Genomic DNA, 20594 nt, shown 5'->3' with positions numbered 1-20594 from the left:
AAAAAAAAAAAAATGAAAAACAAAAAAATCCAAAAAAAAAGTCCCCTAGCCTATTCTAGCACTGCTTCGACATCCACAAAAAAAAATTTATCTTGTATAGTTTGTAAGCTTATAACTTGTAACGAACAAAAAAGAAGTTTGACCAAAATAAAATTAGTTTGATTTTAATCGTAATTTTGTATTATGTTAAACTACCTATTGTAAAGAAAAATGGTCAATACGGATAAAAAAGGAGATGAAAGTGCAAGTGGTACTGGAGATGCGTACAAATCATTTTTCATCGATTTTATGTCTGCGGGCATATCAGCAGCTGTAGCCAAAACTGCGGTTGCTCCCATCGAACGAGTTAAACTGTTACTCCAAGTACAACATGCATCCAAGCAAATCAAATCTGATCAGCAGTACAAAGGTAATGAAAAATTGTTAAGATATAAATTTTCTGCCCCACATTTTTTTTTTGTTTTGAAATGCGATAAAAAAAGGATATTATTACTTGGATGAAATTTTAGGTATCATTGATGTTCTTGTCAGAGTGCCAAGGGAGACTGGTTTTTTAAGTCTTTGGAGAGGCAATCTTGCTAATGTCATAAGATACTTTCCCACTCAGGCATTGAATTTTGCTTTCAAGGACAAGTTTAAACAGATATTTTTAGAAGGTGTACCAAAAGATGCTTTTTGGAAACAGTTTGCTGGTAATTTGGCTTCAGGCGGCGCAGCAGGAGCCACTTCTTTACTTTTTGTATATCCCCTCGATTTTGCTCGGACAAGGTTTATACACTCATTCATAAAAATTAAAACTTTTTTTTTCATCTTCAGAAAACTTCTATCATTTCGTAGGGACAAAATATACATTTGGATATTATTTTGCTGTTTTCATTCAATTCAGATTGGGTGCGGACGTAGGCAAGGGCGACCAAAGAGAATTCAAGGGCACAATTGACTGCCTTATGAAAGTGGCCAAAACTGACGGTCCAGTTGGCTGGTACAGAGGCTTTTTTGTCAGTGTCCAAGGAATCATCATTTATCGAGCATGCTATTTTGGTTCCTATGATACTATAAAAACATCTTTCATCAAAGACCCTAAGTCCACACCTTTCATTGTCAGTTTCCTAATTGCCGAGGTATCCTGACTTTAAGTATCCTTAACTTACCTAATACAATAACTAATAACAAAAACGAATAATCCAAAAACTCTCGTCAAGACTGTGACAACAGCTTCAGGGTTTGTGTCGTATCCATTCGACACTGTACGCAGGAGAATGATGATGCAGTCAGGCAGACCTGTGGAGGAAAGGATGTACAAAAACACACTGGATTGCTGGATTAAAATTTTGAAGACAGAAGGACCGTCTGCTTTTTTCAAAGGCGCCTTTTCGAACATCTTACGTGGCACTGGTGGTGCACTTGTTTTAGTTTTTTACGATAAAATCAAGGACTTTATCAATGATTCAATGTCTATTTAAAATGTGTAAAGTTTGCAATTAATACAAGTTACGTTTTGCAAGTGACTGGAGAATGTTTTATTGCTAAGTAATGTTAGTTTTAAAGTAACAAAATCAATATACATTACATCTATATGTTTTTGAATAAAAGTAATTAAAACTTAAAAAATAGTTTATATTTACATCTATTGAAAGCACAAAATACGCGTAGACATGTAATTTGTTTCGAATAATAAATCATAGACTGTTTTATTATTGATACTCGATTTTTGAAAAAAGAGACTTTCACCGCAAAAACAGCTCAATTCAGCATTGTATGACGGTCATAAATGTTACGCCTCTGCTCGCGGACTTGGCGCTTCCACTTGTCCTGTTGATGACCAACGCGATTGAGCACATTACCTCTAACACCCATGGCATGAGACATTCCAGGTGCAACAGATGTATCATCCTAAGACAAAATTATACAAACATTTTTTTCATCATTTGCGCGTATACCTTAATAACCCTTAAATACACAATTACTGAGTTATAATAAATGTGCAATAAATGGTCTACAGTGTCAATAAAAAGCACCAAAATAAATAGCTTGCATTTAAAACGGTATTTTTTTCAAAAATAAATTTATTTGTACAGCTATACAAAAATAAGCAAGAAATTAACAGTACGACATGCTTTTGAATGGGGTAAAAACGTTTGCACAAAACATGTGAACAAAAAAAAGTGAGATAAAAATGAAAAAAATCATCAAAGCAGTTTGTCTATGAATTTAGACTGATGAGAGTGCAATGCTTGTAAAGGTATAGGAAAACCATTATCTACCTCCTCATTGTTGTGTTCTTGATATCCAACTCCTCCTGTAGCTTTGTGTAGTCTCTTGTTCAACAAAGGCTCAAGACAAATGAGGAATAACATATATATCACTAGCAGGGATATCACCCATATAACAATTATAACTACAATCTGAAACAGAAGTCCATTTATTCATAAATATTTTAAATGATTAGATGGCTAGGTAGTATTGATTAACAAATATTTACTTTTATAATTGTGGTATTTCTATTTTCATATTTACAATCACAACGTGGACAGTATATCTGTTCTTTTCCCTTGATTTGATCTCCAATTTTCGGAATCACTACTCCTTCGCAGTTACTTCAAAATATATCAAATACCATTGAAAAGTAATAAAAATCAAATAAACTTAATAATTTTCACAAAGATGATATGGCACTTACCACATAGTGGCTGGAACATTAGTAATAACATTTATAACTTTCTTATCTGCTGATGTAGTATTTAAAACATAGTCAACATTAGGACATATACATTTGCATCTTTTATCATCATATGACTGGGCCTAAAAAAAGGGATCAAACTTTTAAAAGTAAATGATATTATAACTAAAACCCATTGAAACAATGAATTGAGTGATAAAAAGATTTAAAAAAAAAAAATTTTAATGATTAATACTGAAACTTCATGAAATTAACAAAGAATAATACAGGCATACTTGAGAAACATCAAATAAAGCTCAAAAACAGTATATTCTAACCTCACATTGAGAAAAGTACAATAACAGCAAAAATATGCTCACGAATTTCCTCATTTTTGTTATCATAATTTCATTAACACTAATATGTACGGCCACAATAACGATTTTATAAAATAAAAAAAATAATTAGCATCTCATCGATGCATGTTGTTTACTGACAACGAGAGCTTCCACATTAGAACTCCACCTCCTCTCGCTCACTCTGCTTTTGACATTTCTACGTTCTACCATTTTCGCACACACACACGCGCACACGCACACATACACCCATACCCACACATATATGAGTAATTCTACCAAAAACGGTTTATTTCATGACCCTGCAGTCCATTACAACGTCGTTTAAGAGATATCGATTATTAATTATTTTTTTCACCATACCAATAACATTTTAATGATTTACAAGTTATTTCCTTTTTTGTAATAAGTAGCGCTTTTATTGATAAAAAAATGAAATTATTAACCAATTGAACTCTACACCCCCGGTCTTTGGTTTAAGGGCTGAAAAGTACAGGGTTATGGGGTTAAAGTATTGTACTTGGGGTAAAAGTTTGAGGGGCTTAAGAACTTGAATTTGAGTTGATTGATTTTAGAACGTTTGAATTTGCCGCTAGGCTGGTGTCCCGTTTGGCCACGCTGACTTGGTTATCGACAACGGATGGAGATGAACACTGCAGCATTGTGAATGCTGACTGAATTTCCGACCGCGTGGCGGCATGATTCGCTCCCGCATGTGGCGAAAAAAGTGTCTGGTTAGTATATATAGACCAAATTGTCAACAGTCGTTCAGAGATGTGTGCACACTGGCTCATGACGTAAGTCTACAGTCACTCACGTGGGCGGACTCGGTTTGAATAGTTTGCTACGTTGTAGTAGCTCAACGATCCGTACCTACAGGTAAGTGAGGTAAGTAGGACGTGGGTGACTTGGCTGGTGTTCACATATTTTTTGTTTTTATTTTTACATTTCTGTTAAAAACCGCAGTGTTCTGCTTTGTTATTTGCGTTTTTCCAAACCAATTTCCTCTCTTTTTTTCATTTCTTCTTACAAAGGGTGAAAATTCTGAGAAATCAAGAGAAACATACGTTCGCTGCTTTAACTTAATATAATTTTCCAACATTAATCAACTTAAATATTGTAATTCGACCATTTATTATAAAATTATTTTTTCTCAGTTAGAATTCGTTTAAACAGCCTTTCATATATTTTGTTTCCTCTTGAAAAATTCTTTTGTGCTCAACATATTTTTTTTGTATTCGTACTAAAAAAAAACAGCTACTGTATATAAAATTGTAATTATTTAATATGCCCCCAATTTTGAACATATGAGATTTTTAATATAATAAAGTCTTACATTTTCTTATTAACTATAAGAGAGTTACTTATCTTAAGAAAAGGAACTCTACACCCCGGGTTATTTGATTTAATGGCTTGAGCGTACAGGGTTATGGGGTCAAAGTATTCATACCATAATGTCAGCTGATTTTCCAAAATTTATTTTTTGATTGTTTTCACGTGTAATTAAGTAATTAATTGTATTGTTGAGGCGAATTGGATAGACTCTAATCGTGTGTCTTAATCATTTAAAAATTTTTCGAAATGCATAATTTTTGTTATTAAAATTGTCATTTTTTGGCATGCAGGACTTGTATACTTTTTACACTTGTGATACTTGCATTTTTGCAAGCGATCATCTGCTGTACGTAAATTTTTTTAGAAATTTGTTTCTTTCATTAATGCCATAATAATATCTGTTGACAATAAAGGTGATTATTTTAAGTCAGAAACAATCTTAATATGAATTTTGGAAAATAATTCGACAATTTGGCATGCAATCTCGAAATCAGCTGTTTTTTTCAGCTGTGATGTCTCGAGATTATTTAAAGACATAATGAAAGAAAATTGCTTGGGATGAAAACGGCTTTATTAATAGTGTAATTATAAAAATTAACGATGGTTAAAATTACAATCTATTAATGCAAATTTACCGACCAATAAAAATTCATTATCCAATACGCAGGATAATTTAACAAGTTCACGTTCCCAAAATACTAAAACCTGTATTCATCATCAAGTTATTGAAGTTTGAATACAGTTGGAACTCATTACAAATTGATATTTTTATCAAATAATGTCTCATGAATTGTATTTATGAAGAGTTCCTCAAGAGTTCTCCGAATCAAAAAAAAAGTTTTTTTTTTTATTGATAAGTTAATGAAGTAATTCAATAAGAAAACTAAAAAAATCCATTACGAATAACAAAAAATAATAAAAAAACACTAAATGAATTCCCTAAAAATTACATACATAAAATATACTCCGATATGATCAGCAAAATTTCAGGGAAGTTTTTCATAAATTACGATTTCACAGTAGATATAAGAAAATAAAGACGTATTGTCTTTTATGATTAAATATTTTTATTGTATCGATCTACTGTTATAAAATTTATAAATAAATTCAATTCGTGTATATTCTTGATGTACAGATGAAGAAATTTTTACACGAGCTATGTTATACCAAGTGCAATTTTTGAGACTTTTTTACGTAATTAAGAATGCCACTTTATTAACAAAATAGTTCTCATGTTTTATTGTTAAATGTAGAATATTTTTGCATTAATCAATAGTTGCGTGCGGCATTTGTTTTGCTATTCCGAATAAATAAAAAAATAAAAAATTCGGTATTAAAAATATTGTATCCAAAATTATTTCCAAAATTCTTTCATGACAAGCAGTACAAAGTCATAGCTACCTGTAATTTAATTGATCTATTTAAGGTTACTTTTTTGCGCTAAATAGGCAAATTCAGCAACCATTTTTTTAAACATGAACTTACAATCTTTGAAAATCTGAAGTGTATGCTTTTTTACTTAAATTTTAGCAATTTTTCAAAACGGTCAACCATCACTAACTTTTAAATAACTATGACTTATGTAATTTTCCAAATTAATGTTAATATTATTCGATTTAAATTCAACAAATAATTACAACCCACGGAAGGAAACAAAGAGAGCCTCAGATAAAATTTTTGTCACCCTCGGCTTTACTTCACCTCTGATGTCAAATGCTTGTGATCCGAGACTTTTTTCATTTTTCCTTTCTAGATAAGTTATTTACTATTCTCAACTGTACTCATTCTTTGATACTTTCGGTTTTTTTTTTTTTTTTTTTTTTTTTTTTTTTTTTTTTTTTTTTTTTTTAAAAACGGGTAAATTTATGCAGTTTTTGCATTTAAGGCATGGCTAATATTCTGATCGGGAAGCTTAAGAGGGTGTTAAGTAGGGCATACCTTGGCGGCTGACTTACCCTACCTTCGACCAACCTTGGCATAAATGGGACTTTAAAATTAGACATATACATGGCATTAGGTCAGCCGTACGTTGGTTGCCCAGTTAACTTACCTTGCCAATTTTAAACCATTACGTTGGACATAAAAACAAAAGCTCTCTGTCAAATTCCAGGCCAATACGACAGAAATTGCTTGAGTTCGTTCAAAAAACTTCATTACGCCCAAACCTGCATATACCTGTGACGCCGAGGTCGGCGATCGTAATTTTTTTCACAAAAACAATACGTTTCAAAGAAATTTACAGTTTTTTCTCTGGCATAAATATAATAAACTCCTGAGTATCACACGTGCCTAAAAACCAACAAGAATCAGCTGAATATATTTATCAGCGTTATTACGGAGACAACATATGTCTGTATCATACACTGTAGTTATGGAACAAATCATATTTATAAATGATAGCAACAAAAAGCTTATTTTTGTGTCTCTCCTTTATTACATGTAAAATGTAACATGATAAAAAAACTCAATAACTTAAAAGTCGCTAATTTTGTGGACTTTGTGTATTATTTATTGATTGATATATCTCTGAAATTTACAGCAGAATATTGAACATAATTCACGGTAAATGAATAAATTTTTCAAAAAACTCGACAGTGAGATAAAATCTTGTTTGAATAACTTATGTAATTGTATTTTAATAAAGCTGAAATTTAGTTCGTAGCTTCTAGTTTGATGTCTAAGCTGATAGTTCAAATTTGGATAAGTTTCATCAACAAAAAAAATTTTGACAGCATTTTAAATGTAGCTCTTTTAGAAAAAAATATCAATTTACTTGTGATAACTTATTTCATGTACATTTTATACGTTTGATTCTAAAGACAGAGTTGCAGATCTCGTAAGTTACAATTTTTTTGTGTCATTCTGTTTTTTATAGATCGCAACGCAGACGCTCTGTAGAGAAAAATGTATGCGAAAATAGTGAAAAAAATGTTTTGCTTGTTGCGAAAATAAATTCCAATTCTTCAACAAAGTTTTGAGTACAAAATTTCCGAACCTCACTAAAACGAAACTTTTTTGTAGAAGCAAGTTGTTCTGTTAAGTTATATTCATAACGATTTAATCAGCAAAAATCGTTTTAAAATAGAAAATTATCGTTTTACGTCATCTAATTTATGTAAATTACCTCTTTAGACAAAATTTAGAGTAAAAAAATTGTAGATCATTTAGAAATACACTTTTTTTGTACAGAGCGGTTTCATCTATAGTACGGTTGATAACGGAAAACGTTTTAAAAGTGTTGAAAAAATAGTGTATGTAGCACGTAAATTTTTTATATTAAAATCCAAATTAGCACATGAAATTAAAACTCAGTTGGATATCGAAACGAAATTATACCAAAATTTAATCTTGTTATTCAAGTAACACTTCTTCCTCCGACACCTCGCAGATTGGTAATGCCTCACATGCAACACAAAGTGTTTTGTATGAATTTACTTGCTTGTTTTAATTATAAATTACGGTTACCACTAGCCAGAATTAAATGACGCGCTCATTGGGATAGTGGGTGAAAAACCTAATGCGGAAGGTCATATAGACAGAGAGCCTCCTCTAATGAGCTGATAGTATCGGTGGCTCCGAAGAGCGCATGCCTTAAGGTATTTATTTTCAAATGTGCAAGCGAGACAACGATACCATTATCACGTGGAAGCGTGTAATCACATTATTTGTTGTTAAGCCATTAAGTATCACGAATCACACATCACACACGTAGCACACGAATGAGTTATGCGCGCAGTTGTAGAGAAAGCTTACTACCGTATTTTCTATCGAATAGACCACGTCATCAAATCAACAACTTGTTAAGTTTTCCAAATATAACAGTGGAAGTTCATCGTTTAACTGTTACTTATCGAGCCCTACTTGTAATATTACAACTAGTTGTGATTATCATCAAATTTTCTGGACAGTAACATATAACATAATAGTAAGTATGATCAATGTTGATAAAAATCATAATATTTAACCATTTCAATCAATCAAAAGTTTCAAAACCGGACAATGGGTAATAGTAATTTACAATCAGTGATATCGGAGAAAAATTAAGAAAATTAAGAAAAATTCAACAACTATTTTTTTAGAAAAGGAAAATATATTTAATGGCCGAAGAATAGTCAAGTTAACACTGAATTTTTGACGTAGGACTATGTAAAACAGATAAGCCAAATAGTACAGCTAAAAAAATGTTTTTGAAATTAGCGATCGAGAATATAAAAAAAACGGCAATGTCTGATTCATGTATTACTTAGAATCCATAATTATTTATTATAAGATTTGGTGATGCCAGTAATTATGTAAATTATTTTATTTAAGGTTATGTACTATTAACGTAATTTTTCAGAGGAATTTTTTTTTTAACTTGAATAAATTGGAAACTATTTGCATATTTTTCAGTTAAAAATTTCATGAGCGTCTTTACCTAAGCAATAGTTAGTTCCTAATGTGTAATAGAGTCCTGTTTATTTATTGAGACAGAATACTTACAAATCAAATACTTGATGTACATTATAAAAGCGGGAAGATAGTTTAATATGGCGGTTCAAGTCCTAGCTAAGCCAGTATTTTTTAAAAATCCAATATTAATATCTTCTACGTCATAAAAACCCGTGTTTCGAAGCCTAAAATTCTGGTACACGATTTTCCCTTTTTCGGAGGGTACACAGAAAAAGAAAAAATTTATTTCAAAGGTGTGCCTTGAAAAAATATTTAATTTTGTTTGGACTTATAAGTGCAAATTTAAATTGGTTTTTCTAATATATTCGAATTAAAAAATTAGTAACCAAGATTTTATATAAGAAAAATAGCAAATGAAGATGAACTTGCATTAAAATATTATTTTCCCAAAATTTTTCAAGACATTTTGCTACAGTAAGCAGTCATACTTTAATTCTTGAAATTATATTTTTCTTGACATTTGACGTGCAGTTTATTTTTAATGTATTTAAGAAACTTTATTATAAAAACCATATCAATTAGAAACTATTTTTTAAATTTATTAAAATTTTTACTTTCTTTTGTATTAAAAATATAATAGCTTTTTTGGCATGAATTAACATTAAAGCAGTTTTAAAACATTCTTTTATAAAATGAAATTTCTGTTACATATTTTACATACAGTCACTACGCACAATGTTTAATGCTACTTTTTAAAAGATTTTTTCATGTGTTGTAAAATTATACTGTTCATCACAAAAAAAAACTAATTACCTTTTTAAAGATGAGGGTAACGGAAAAGTTTTTGACAGTTATTTTGTCTCTTCTATTTAAAGTAAGAATTTTGCAGTTACCGGTCACGTGCGGTTGCTTTAAATTTTCTATTTTTTGTTCTCTTCCTTTTTTGTTCTCTTGATTAGATTTACATCTGCTTTGTTCGTCAATAATATAGTTAAAATTAAAGTCTTACTCTCAGTGGATTGTATGTTAGATTTTTTTTTTTTATAATGAGTCTTAAGATTTTTTTTTAACAATTTAATAGAGAACTAGCGTGTTTTATTAATTGATAAGTCTTCAATAATGAATAGGGAACTAAGAACGTACGTAGTTCTATTTTGTACTACATTCTAAATTTATAATAATTCAATGAAATTTTCACATAGGTTTAAACCAGTATCTCATGATATGACGTTAGTAATTTCAAACTTTTTAAGGTTTGTTCGATTTTTACGGGTATACAAAAATCAGAACTAACCTAATTTTTTAATTTTATAATTCATCTTATGGTTACGAACTGACAGCGTCGAAACTGGTGCTGGTAAAAAAATAGATATTAGAAAAATCGACTGTTGAACGTTATTGTATTTTGTTAGGTTTTCCAGGTGCAAAAACCGACTAGAAGCTAACAATAATATTTTTTATTAGTTTTTATTGGACACTTTCAATTGGAGGTAGTACTTTTTTGTAGTAAAATATTATCATACGTTTTAATAACTTTTGATGGATTTCCTGGTATTGCTTAAAGAATTATGATCATTCACAAATAAATTTTATATAGCAATAAGCTCAGTAACTAATTGGCATCGTAGTCTGCTAAATATTTCGGACACAACTTATTTAAATCTAGTGAAACAACGTCTTCGGACAAAGTGTAAATACCTCATAGTGATAGGATACTAATGTGAAAGACAGCTTGATTGAGATGTTCAAGAAAAATTATTTTTTGTTCATTTACTAACAACTGATGATTTTACAGTCGATAAACGTTCATTTAACATCACTCTAGCGATTAAAAGTATATCAGTTGGTTAAATCCTGCAGCATGCCATTTCTCTATTTTTATAGTGTCTGTTTTCAAAGTTAGTTGTTAAAACTTATACATTGCACTATCTAAAAATAAAGTTATCATTCAATTCCTGTACTAAATTTGCAAATTTAAAATTTATATTTAAATTTTATTAATGACTTTTATGCAACCATCATGGAATAGGCTGAATGAATAATATTTGTAAAACAATTGAAGAATAATACACGTGTAACGTATGTTATGAATATATAACAAACATTATCGAACGGTTAAATATAATGTAAAAATTCTTATCTCCGAACAATAAACCGTTTTATTAATTTTCTCAAAACAAACTATTTATTTTAATACCGATTGAAAACATACTTCAATTAAAAAGAAATCTGTGAAAAAGTTAATTTTCTTACAATGAGCGGGTAGCAAGTTAGAATTGATTACTTTTTTTTTACTTTGACTTTGTTAGTTTTAATAAATCGATTTTTTAAAATGATATTTTACAACTGAAACTTTTGGAGATCATAAAATTTATAAGAAAGAAATATATGTATTCGTATAGAATTGAGAAGTAGAAAAAAAAAAAAAAAAACGAAGGAAGATTTCCAAATCAAAGATAGAAAAACTTTAAACAAAAAAATGGGCAAAGCATTTCTTGAATTTAAAACATTTTTTATTTGGAAGAAATTTCAATTATTGTGTGAGAAAGTATTATCGCATACAGAATACAAGTTTTTTTTCTTTTATCTAGAAGCTCTAAATTAATCCATCCCAATGTGAAGTAATTTAGTCTGACAGGGTTTTTTTTCTCTAGAAAATGTAAGGAATTGACATTATACATAAAAAAAAAATCAATTATATTTTATAAATGATGCCATGACGCTTAATTGGCGTTTTTCGAATTTTTAAATTTACTAATTACATTTTTAAAGTTATTAAAAAATATAGCAAAGTTGTAACGTCTATCAATGTATAATCGACAACTCGAAAGAAAAAAAAGTTCAGCTTACGAGGCCGGATGAATTAGCTTGTCTCACTGCGTTTGAACGAAAACTTAAGCTTTACTTACCAAAATCGGACGAAAAGAAACCAGTAACCTAACTGTTTTAAATGATATTCAATATAAAAATAGATAAGCGGGTAAGTAAGCAATGGTGATATATACTCCATCATCTGTTAGCGTTTTTGTTTAAGAAAAAAATTAATTATTATATTCGCGAGAATCAGAAATACGTAATTTACGCGTAAATCAAGCCATTAAGCAAAAGAGAATCGGTGATGAGTAACCCGATTGTTTTGAGAACTATTAAATGGGTTATCGTTTATATACTTTCAGTTCACTTAATGTATCTTATCTACTTTCATAAGCGGGAGGTATGCATGAGTTACTCCTGTGTAGTGTTCATTATGTGTAGACACAAGATCAAAACTCAAGCCATACGCTATATTTTGAGTAAGTTATTTTTTTTTCGTTCTATCCAAGTGCCAAGTACCAATAAAAAGCGTAATAAGAGTATCTGCAAGGTAACGCCATCAGTATAAATTTACATAAGGTGCAGCAAGAAACACAAGAATCAAGAAATACAAACGTAAGGTGTTAATTTTTCGAAGCCTCTAACGCTTCGTCCGAACGTGGCAAGCAGTTAATATTAAGCTAGTTTTCGTTTGATCTCACAAGCAAAGCTTTTTTTTGTTTGAAATCGGTGAAGTAAGCTAGTTTTCGTTCAACCATGTGCGCTAGGCTTTTTTTTGACCAATTCTGATCTAAGCTATTCTTCTTTCGGGACTATAACTATTACGAATCAGTAAAGTCAACTTTTTTCTTTGAGAAAACAGATATTTATTAGACAAACGTTAATAAATCATTGAATTAACATAAGGTAGAAGGTAAAGTAGAACTGTCAATTCATATGTAGTTTTCACTAAAAACTACTTCAACAAACAAATAAATAAGTAAAAATAAATACCTTTTTTTGATAACGTTATCTTGGTAAACATTCGACCAATCCACAAAACAGTTTGGCTCATTACTTTTCGAATGATATAAAATTATTAAGAGATACTGTACTCGAACAAAATACTTATTTGATTAAAAGTAATCTAATGGAAACGAGTCAAAGAAAGACGAAAATTTGACAGGACTCGTAAAAATTTGCTTATATGATAATATGTATAAGTATAAGAAAAATTTTGATGTAACAGATGAAATTCCAAAGTACATAGGTAGTGATTTTTTTGTATTCTTATGATTATCTATACTCACACTCGGCTAACTTGTTTTTCTAAATATTTTTGTATCATATTTTAATTTAATTACTATACTTGAAATTTTCATTCAATAGTATAACAAATACGTAAAAGTACATGAAGTACAAAAAAAAACATTTTTTTAAATTTTGTTAATCTATTGGGAGTGTTAAGTTTGTTTTATAATCAAGTGACTTACTATTTACTGTTTGCTGATAAATGCAAAATTTTTATTTTAAACCTTATAAGAGGACAATGGATAATCCAATTCTGATTGGAGCTAAATTATGTGTGGAGCTGATTTTGTGAAAATTGTATATTATTATAGAATTGGAACTTACTTTTTCTAATAGTTTAATACATTTTTTTTTACCATCCCCAGTAAAGCGTGTTTAACACGACTGTATTTTGTCGTATTTATATTCGTATATTTTATAACACATTTTATTGCGTTTTAATTTTTGTATTTTTATTAACGTTGCCTTAGTACAGTTTTTGTATCAGTTTTTCTTACCTACGCGGAAAAAATTTTATTTGATCAATTATTATAAATATTTGAAACAATAAGTAAAAAGTTAAAAAAAGTAATAACAGTTTATGAAATAGATTTTATAGATTTTGAACTAATAAAATACATTATGTACAATGATACGTCACAAGTTATTATTGTAACTTATTTATAATTATTATTTGTTACTATGTTATTGTTCACGAGATCGCTTCATACGACAAGTGCCTACAAAAGTTATTTACCTTTATTATTTTTCGTAAATGATGTATAATATAATATAATAAAAATAAGGTGTTATTAACAGTTACTAATAAGTATGAGTCTTTGATAAAATTTAAAAGTTAAGTATTAGATAGTAATAACTAAAAATAAAAGTCCTTCTATTTAATACTTTTCTTTATCTTTCTAGAGTGGTATTTATGACAAAAAAAAAAATAATGATAACTTATAATAAAAAATGTTACTTAAAAAATTTTATTACTTGTTTGAAATCTAGATAGAGATCAAAATGAAAAATCAAAATCAGTAGTAGCCTGAGGGTTTGGATTCTAAGTGTGATACGAGAGATGTCTAGGTAATTTTATGATTGCTTGGTTTTACTACTTCATGGGTGCTTTCTAATGTGTTGATAGCGCCGTATACGTGAAATAACTGCTTGTTATGTTCGATGTATTTCCAGCGCATCGAAAACGCCGCATATTTCGAAGAAATTCGGTTCTTGTGTTCGTCCGCATACCTCGTATTGTATGCTAAATTACCTTTACTATGATAGAAAATAAATTTTAAACTGTACTTCTGATTTTACACCACAACTAAAAAAAAAAAAAAAAAAAAAATAACAAATAAATCAGATCAATTTCGTTAAACAGTGTTATTATTTTGGTTGCTAAGAAAATGAGGAAAAATAAAGAAATTGAAATCATTTAAAATAGGAAGAGTAGCTATTAAATTCGATTAATTTGCTCTGGTCCAAAGTGCCGATTCACGTCGATGAACTTCAACGTCATTTTTAACTGTAGAATTCAATGGACTGGATCTGATTCAAAATACCGTTGCAAGTCGATAAACTTCAATACTACTTACGTAATTATTGGAGTCGATTGAAAATGAAAATATCCAAGAAATCAATTGAAGTTAACTCTCTTTAATTGGTCATATATTTTACGCCGTTTCGATGTATTCAAGTCGATTTATATTTTATCAGCTTTAATTGATTTGAATTTGTCTTTTATTTCATGCTAAAAAGTACGGCAATAAGATAACTTACCGTTTTTCCGATATATTTTGTATGTTTATAAGTTGTAAGGCACATAACTCTGACAAAATTTTTTTTTTTCATCATTTCAAAAACTGTTTAATTATGATTTGAGGTACCTTCCGACCACTATATAGTACAAAATTGTCAATTATTAATATAGCCGTTTGTTGTGGTACAGTGATGTACGAACAGTGTTGTACAAAAAATTGTACTTTATATGATGGAAACAAATTCTTTTATAACATTTACAATTTTATGTTTTCGTACAATCCTAAGTTTTCCAATCGCAATGAAAAATGACCGGAATCTTTTCGACTTCTTAAGCAATTTTAATACTTAAAAACTTGTTGAACTTTTTTGATAATTTAATATAATGTCACCATGTAAAATTTTCAAAAGTATTAAACGTATGACATCAATGCTATTATTAACTGCATGAATTCTTAAAATCGCAAAAAGCCGATATTTTTTATGATTTATCGAATGTAACTTATTATTCATCGAATATTTCAAAAACTTTTCTATGGTGATCTTATGTTCAACTGTTCAGAAAGTAAACAAGCTCAAGAAAGTTGAAATCAAATAAAAAACCAAACAGATTTCTACCTTGAAAGAGTTATTCTAAAACTGAGGATTATACTCAAATGCAACATATAAAATTTTGTATAATATTTTTTTCATCTCATTAAGTACCCCTTTTCCTATATCATTATCTGGTGATTATTATGGTAAATGAGGCGACTTTATAAATGTATAAAAATTATGTATTAAGTAGTGGTAGGAAGACACCTCAAACAATACATATTTTCTGTGTTATCGTAATCGAACTTAATGAAAATTTTTAACATCGTAGATTTGAACTATTGTAGGCGTATTGACCATTTCATCAGACCTCTGTATAACACGTCTTTTACTAATATTCTGTTAATAATGAATACCTGGAAAAATATTTGTGCATTCAAGTGTTTCAGGGCTTTTTTTATATTTTGAATACCATTTTACGTACACCAGTCTGTATTTAGTATATGGTTCTAAGTTAATACGGTTCAATTTGCACCTAAAGGTACACGACGGCTAGTAAAATTTGTTATGTAAAAAATGCAGTAAAGGGACTTTAATACTTCAATTAATAAATATCTCTTCAGGACATTATTTCACAAATACCATAGAATATTAAGAAATTTGTAGCATTAAAAAATTTGCTCTTTCCTATCGTTTTTTAGTGCTAAAAATCTTGAATTACTCGATTTTCTTTGAACTTTGGGTATTTTTTACTGAAATCTGTCGAGTAGAAAAATAAAAGTAGAAGACAATATTTTATTTTATTTAAAAATTTTTTAAAAATACTTGACAACATGTTTGACTAGCCAGATGCACTATAATTTTAAGTAGCACATAGTAAAATCAAAAAGTTCAGAAAAACTAAAGTCCGAAAATTTTTTGCGGTCCACAAGTAATATTGTATGCGCTTTATGTATATTAACCGTATGCATGAGAAAATAAAATTTGAGCAGACTCACTAAATACAAGTGAAGAGACTATACCTACCTACAGAAAAATGGTCATGGCGCTCTCGAAGCACTGCCATATTTTAATTATTTGCCCAATTTCCCACCTACGCAAGTGCATGTTATCATAACGAAAATGATTTTCCTAAAGTTCCAGACTTTTTAAGTGATAAAATAAATAGATACATGTAATAAGTATTTTCTACGCGAAAATCGTATCAGGATAGAACATGGATAGTGTATATACCATATACTTCTGAACCTTATAAAATAGTGATTTAAAAAATATGAAAATTTTCATGCTAAAATTTTTTCTCAAGTGTAATTACAATAGATTTATAAATTATTATTACCTTAATCGTAAATGCAAAATTTTAACCTAGTAGGTGCTATAAAAAGTTAATGTTATTACAGTTCCAAAAAAATTTATTGCACGGAAAAAAACTGCAACTTATTCCATTACTAATAAAAAAGTATTATTTTTGTAAATTTACCTTCAAATATGCTTAAAATAATTCTAATCTATGGTTCTGAAAATTTTCTTTGACTTTGAACACGCAACTATTACAAATTTTCAGTGTTTACATTTCATATAGGGAATTTGCAAAAAAAACAGGGGCAGCAACATTAATTTAATCAGTTTACGTGCTTTGCAACGCAAAAAAAACACTTAAGTGAGTCCCCAAAAACGGTAAGTTGCCTGATTCCCATTATTTTTTCTTGAGTCTGATTGTAATCAAACTATAACATATTATAGTTTGTTATGCCAGCTGATAGTTCTGTGGGAATGGGAATGTTAGAATATTAAGAGTAACATACTCATTACCGTTCAAAATAACTTATTTCAGTCTAAAAATGGCTAGTAATGAAGATGTCAAAAATTTTCCTCAAGTTTAACATGCATGAAATGGTAAAACATAATCAGTTATTTAATTAACCTGTCCCCATAGCGAAATAGGTACGGAAATATTAAACGTATTCGAGTTACTAGTCTACTGACTTACGTCAGGGCACGCGCATAATGAGGGATTTTTATCAGGTTGAATGATGTCAACTCTAATGAATTTTATTAACCAATTCAACAGGTATCTGCTGGTGTTGAAAAAGTGATCTGTGGAAGAAAAGACTGGAAAGATTTCAGAGGAACAACGCCAGATACAACTTTGCCTAATAACAAAGTGTTGATTTTTGTCGCTCAGCACATCATGATAAACATCAAAAGTGGTTCGTGGTCAAAATCATGCCACGACAGAAAGCCCATTACCCCATCATTAAAAATCGTTGACAAAATTTCTTTGCTTGCAATGCAAGATTCACGTAGCAACGAAGGAGATTTTGCACATTTGGCCTACGATTTGTCAAGTAAAGGTAAATCTAAAACTTTTTTTTCCACAAACAACCGTATTAGTGATTCACAAAATCGAATGATTCATACCCAACCTGCAAACATATACGTTGATCTTTTTTTTCAATACCAATTGTAATTGATTCGTTCAATTTTTTCTTGTAGAGCTGGACATTGATCTGAATATTGATGGATCATTTCAAAATCGTTCGATCGAAGAACATGGAAACCATAATTTAACTGATGAGAGTCTTTTTATAGAGAATCTAATGACAGTCAAAGGGGACGATAGTATCAGCAACAATCTATCCAAGTCAGCATTTATGACAATAGGTCAGGGTGTCATTGATTTCCTGGACGATAAGTTTGTTATCACTGACGACGAGTCAGACAAAGAAGATAATGTGCCTCAATTATCTGTGGAAACGACACCAGGAGCTGAAATAGCTCGAAAAGATCGACCTAAAAAAGCTGTAACAATAACGCGTCTGACAAGGGCATCTGCCAGAATCAAGGCGCTTACTGCAGAGCTTTGTAAAAAAACAAGAGCTGAAAAGGTTGAAGAACAAGTTCAAAAAAACAAACCAATAAAACGAAAAAGAGAAACATCAGCCTCTCGTGATGATCAACAACCTACAGAAAAAAAAAAGAAAAAACAGCCTAAGACGAACCAAGCGTCGTTAAAATCGGACGTCACTAATATCACCGTAGACAGAAGATTAACCAGGGCGTCCTCCATCTTAAAAGTTAAACCTCTGGAGATTCAAGAAAAAGATAGGCACACGAAGACAGTTACAAAGCGTAGCAAGTCTTCAATAAAAAAAAAATCGAGAAGTAAGTTGATTTCATCATAATATTTGAAAAAAAAATTTTTTTTTTATTTACCAAAAATTTTTTATTTCAACTCATAGAATTAACGAGGCCGCAACGGATTCCAAGCTCATCAAAACTCCTTAAAGAAGCAATTTTAGAGGAGAGTAGAGGGTCCCATTTGAAAACACCAACAAGGGCAGAACCACCTCCTTCAAAACCCTTCATTTCCACTCCACCAATTATAACTTGCAGTCGCCAAGTATCCGTAAAAGATACAACCAAAGTTCGAGAGGAAACTCCGAATGTGCGGAACATCAGAAAATCTAAGAGATTAGCGGAAAACCGCGATAGAGGTAAGGTTGTAGATCGACGAGCGTCAATCTGGGAGTGCCAGCAACAGTGGAACAGCCCAGAAAAAGAAAGCGAGCTACTTTTGCCAATTAAAATAAAGCTAAGAAAATTGAAGTAAACCGTCAACTCAAGCATTAGAATGCTTAAACCAAGGAAATCATAATTATTACTAGAAAATGTAAAGATCATCTGTGAAGGTTAGTGATAAAAAAAGCACATTTATCTGACTATTTGAAATTAATTAAAAATGAATTTTCTGCCAACAAGTACAACTTTATTTTTCAGATGTTTATCAAACGCCAACTTCTGGACTTCTACATCTAACCAGATCATGAAAGTAAGTCCCTTTCGAACTCAAAGTAAAGTTCTTTGAATACTTTTGATCAAAGCAAAAACATTTTCGATGTTTGAAATTCGTACTAATATTATAAGTTTTCCTACGTTAATTCGCTTTGATGACGAGTATTCTGATGAGACAATAAACGTCGTAAATCAAGGTGAGATTAAAAATGTATTTAAAAATTCTTGTAAAAATTTCAAGGGCAACTGCAAATCTATATTAAAACGCGTAAAAAGACGAAAGACAAAGAAAAATTATGTGCCAATTTTGATGTTAGCTGCATTAAAAATAACTGTTTGTTAATTTATTAAAGGAATAATTAATTAGTTTACTTATCTTTCGTTTGTTTTTAAGGAAAATCTAGTCCTAACATATTTATAATAGTTTGTGATGTATTTTACTTTAATTTTAATGATTTAGCATAAAACTTGCATCTTAATAATTCCTTATAATACTTAGCATTCAGTATTGTATAACATTTTTAAACGTGATCGTAGAGTTTTTTCCGTTTGCTTTACTAACAAAACGGCATTATGTGTATCATATTTATTAGTGAGAAATGCGAAAATCTGATGAAATAGCGGATTTTTTAAATTCTTTATAATTAATTCTAAAAATTATCTGGAACGTCTATAAGTATGATCCAGTTGTAGCTCTTTCATGGTACAATACAGTATACTCAAAGGTAATCGTTTTCTGGCAAACTATTTATGTCTAACTTCAATTGTTTAAAAAAAATTAATGTTTGTTGAAATTCATTTTTTGCTTGGTAATCGGTATGAGAGAATGTCATTTTGTCCGTTAAGAGTTGTATTTTTTCCACACATAAAGTCACACCTTGCCAGTTAGGCTGGTACTCACTGCACGAATGGTGAATTGAGTTAATTAATCACTGAGAAGGTATTTCTCATTAAGAATACTCCAGATCACAGGTGTTCACTCCTTTCTAATTACACCGGCGCTATCTACCGAAGCATCTGCTGATTCAGGCTATTTAACATCCCCAGAAAAAACCCCACGTTTCAGATGTCACTCCCCACTCCTCACTTGTGAGGCCGACACTCCTGGTACTACCTGATCGGCGTTTGGCGTCAGACGCGCTAATCAATATACTAAAAATCCCTCGCACTGTTTCTTATTCACCTAGACCCGAAGTTCTGTGGGCGAAGGAAAAAGTTCTGGAACCTGACGGAAATTCAACGGAAAATTCCACCTCAGACAGCCAGGGCTCATAGGTAGTTTTTCCCTTGAAAATAGCTTTCTGAAAAATTCGCATTCGTCGAAAATCGAACCCATTGATTCAGAACAATGTTGTATCCGTACTGTGTTGTACGCTTACAACCGAGCCATCACCACCCTTCGTAGTGTGAGCAAACTAAATTAGTGACTGAGAAATTCAGAATAGACCAGATAAAATTTTATTGTATAAATCTCGAGCCCGACAACAAACGTAATTAGTTTTGGACAAAAAATATGTTAGCAACAGGTCCAAAAAATGGTAAAAATACCCAAAACAGGTTTTCTACTTCTACCGACGAAGTTGTTATTCGAACAAACAAACGTTCTGCATAAAAAAATGCGCAATTTCAAAATCAGCAAAATGAGCTCTGGTGGACCTAAACCGACCGTGCTGTTTTTC

The 20594-nt window shown here is 30.4% G+C and overlaps 2 protein-coding genes across 2 annotated transcripts; one reads left to right on the top strand and one right to left on the bottom strand.

Moving 5' to 3' along the window:
- Positions 1-210: 210 nt before the first annotated feature.
- Positions 211-1463, top strand: LOC106645334 (ADP/ATP translocase 3-like). The gene is made up of 4 exons (XM_089598720.1): positions 211-409; positions 510-768; positions 887-1121; positions 1203-1463. The coding sequence occupies exons 1-4, from the start codon at positions 211-213 to the stop codon at positions 1461-1463; spliced, it is 954 nt and encodes a 317-aa protein (XP_089454846.1).
- Positions 1464-1496: 33 nt separating this feature from the next.
- Positions 1497-3220, bottom strand: LOC106645336 (uncharacterized protein CG1161). The gene is made up of 5 exons (XM_014361180.2): positions 2998-3220; positions 2681-2802; positions 2483-2597; positions 2265-2405; positions 1497-1893 (listed from the first exon to the last, which is right to left on the bottom strand). Exons 1-5 carry the CDS (start codon positions 3061-3063, stop codon positions 1744-1746), a joined length of 594 nt encoding a protein of 197 aa, XP_014216666.2. The 5' UTR covers positions 3064-3220; the 3' UTR covers positions 1497-1743.
- Positions 3221-20594: the final 17374 nt, after the last annotated feature.

The sequence above is a fragment of the Copidosoma floridanum genome, unplaced genomic scaffold (assembly GCF_036245765.1).
Source record: "Copidosoma floridanum isolate Cflo_tuat_1 unplaced genomic scaffold, Cflo_Japanese_pri ptg000006l, whole genome shotgun sequence".
NCBI classification, from domain to species: domain Eukaryota; kingdom Metazoa; phylum Arthropoda; class Insecta; order Hymenoptera; family Encyrtidae; genus Copidosoma; species Copidosoma floridanum.
This window is presented reverse-complemented; position numbering and strand designations above follow the sequence as displayed.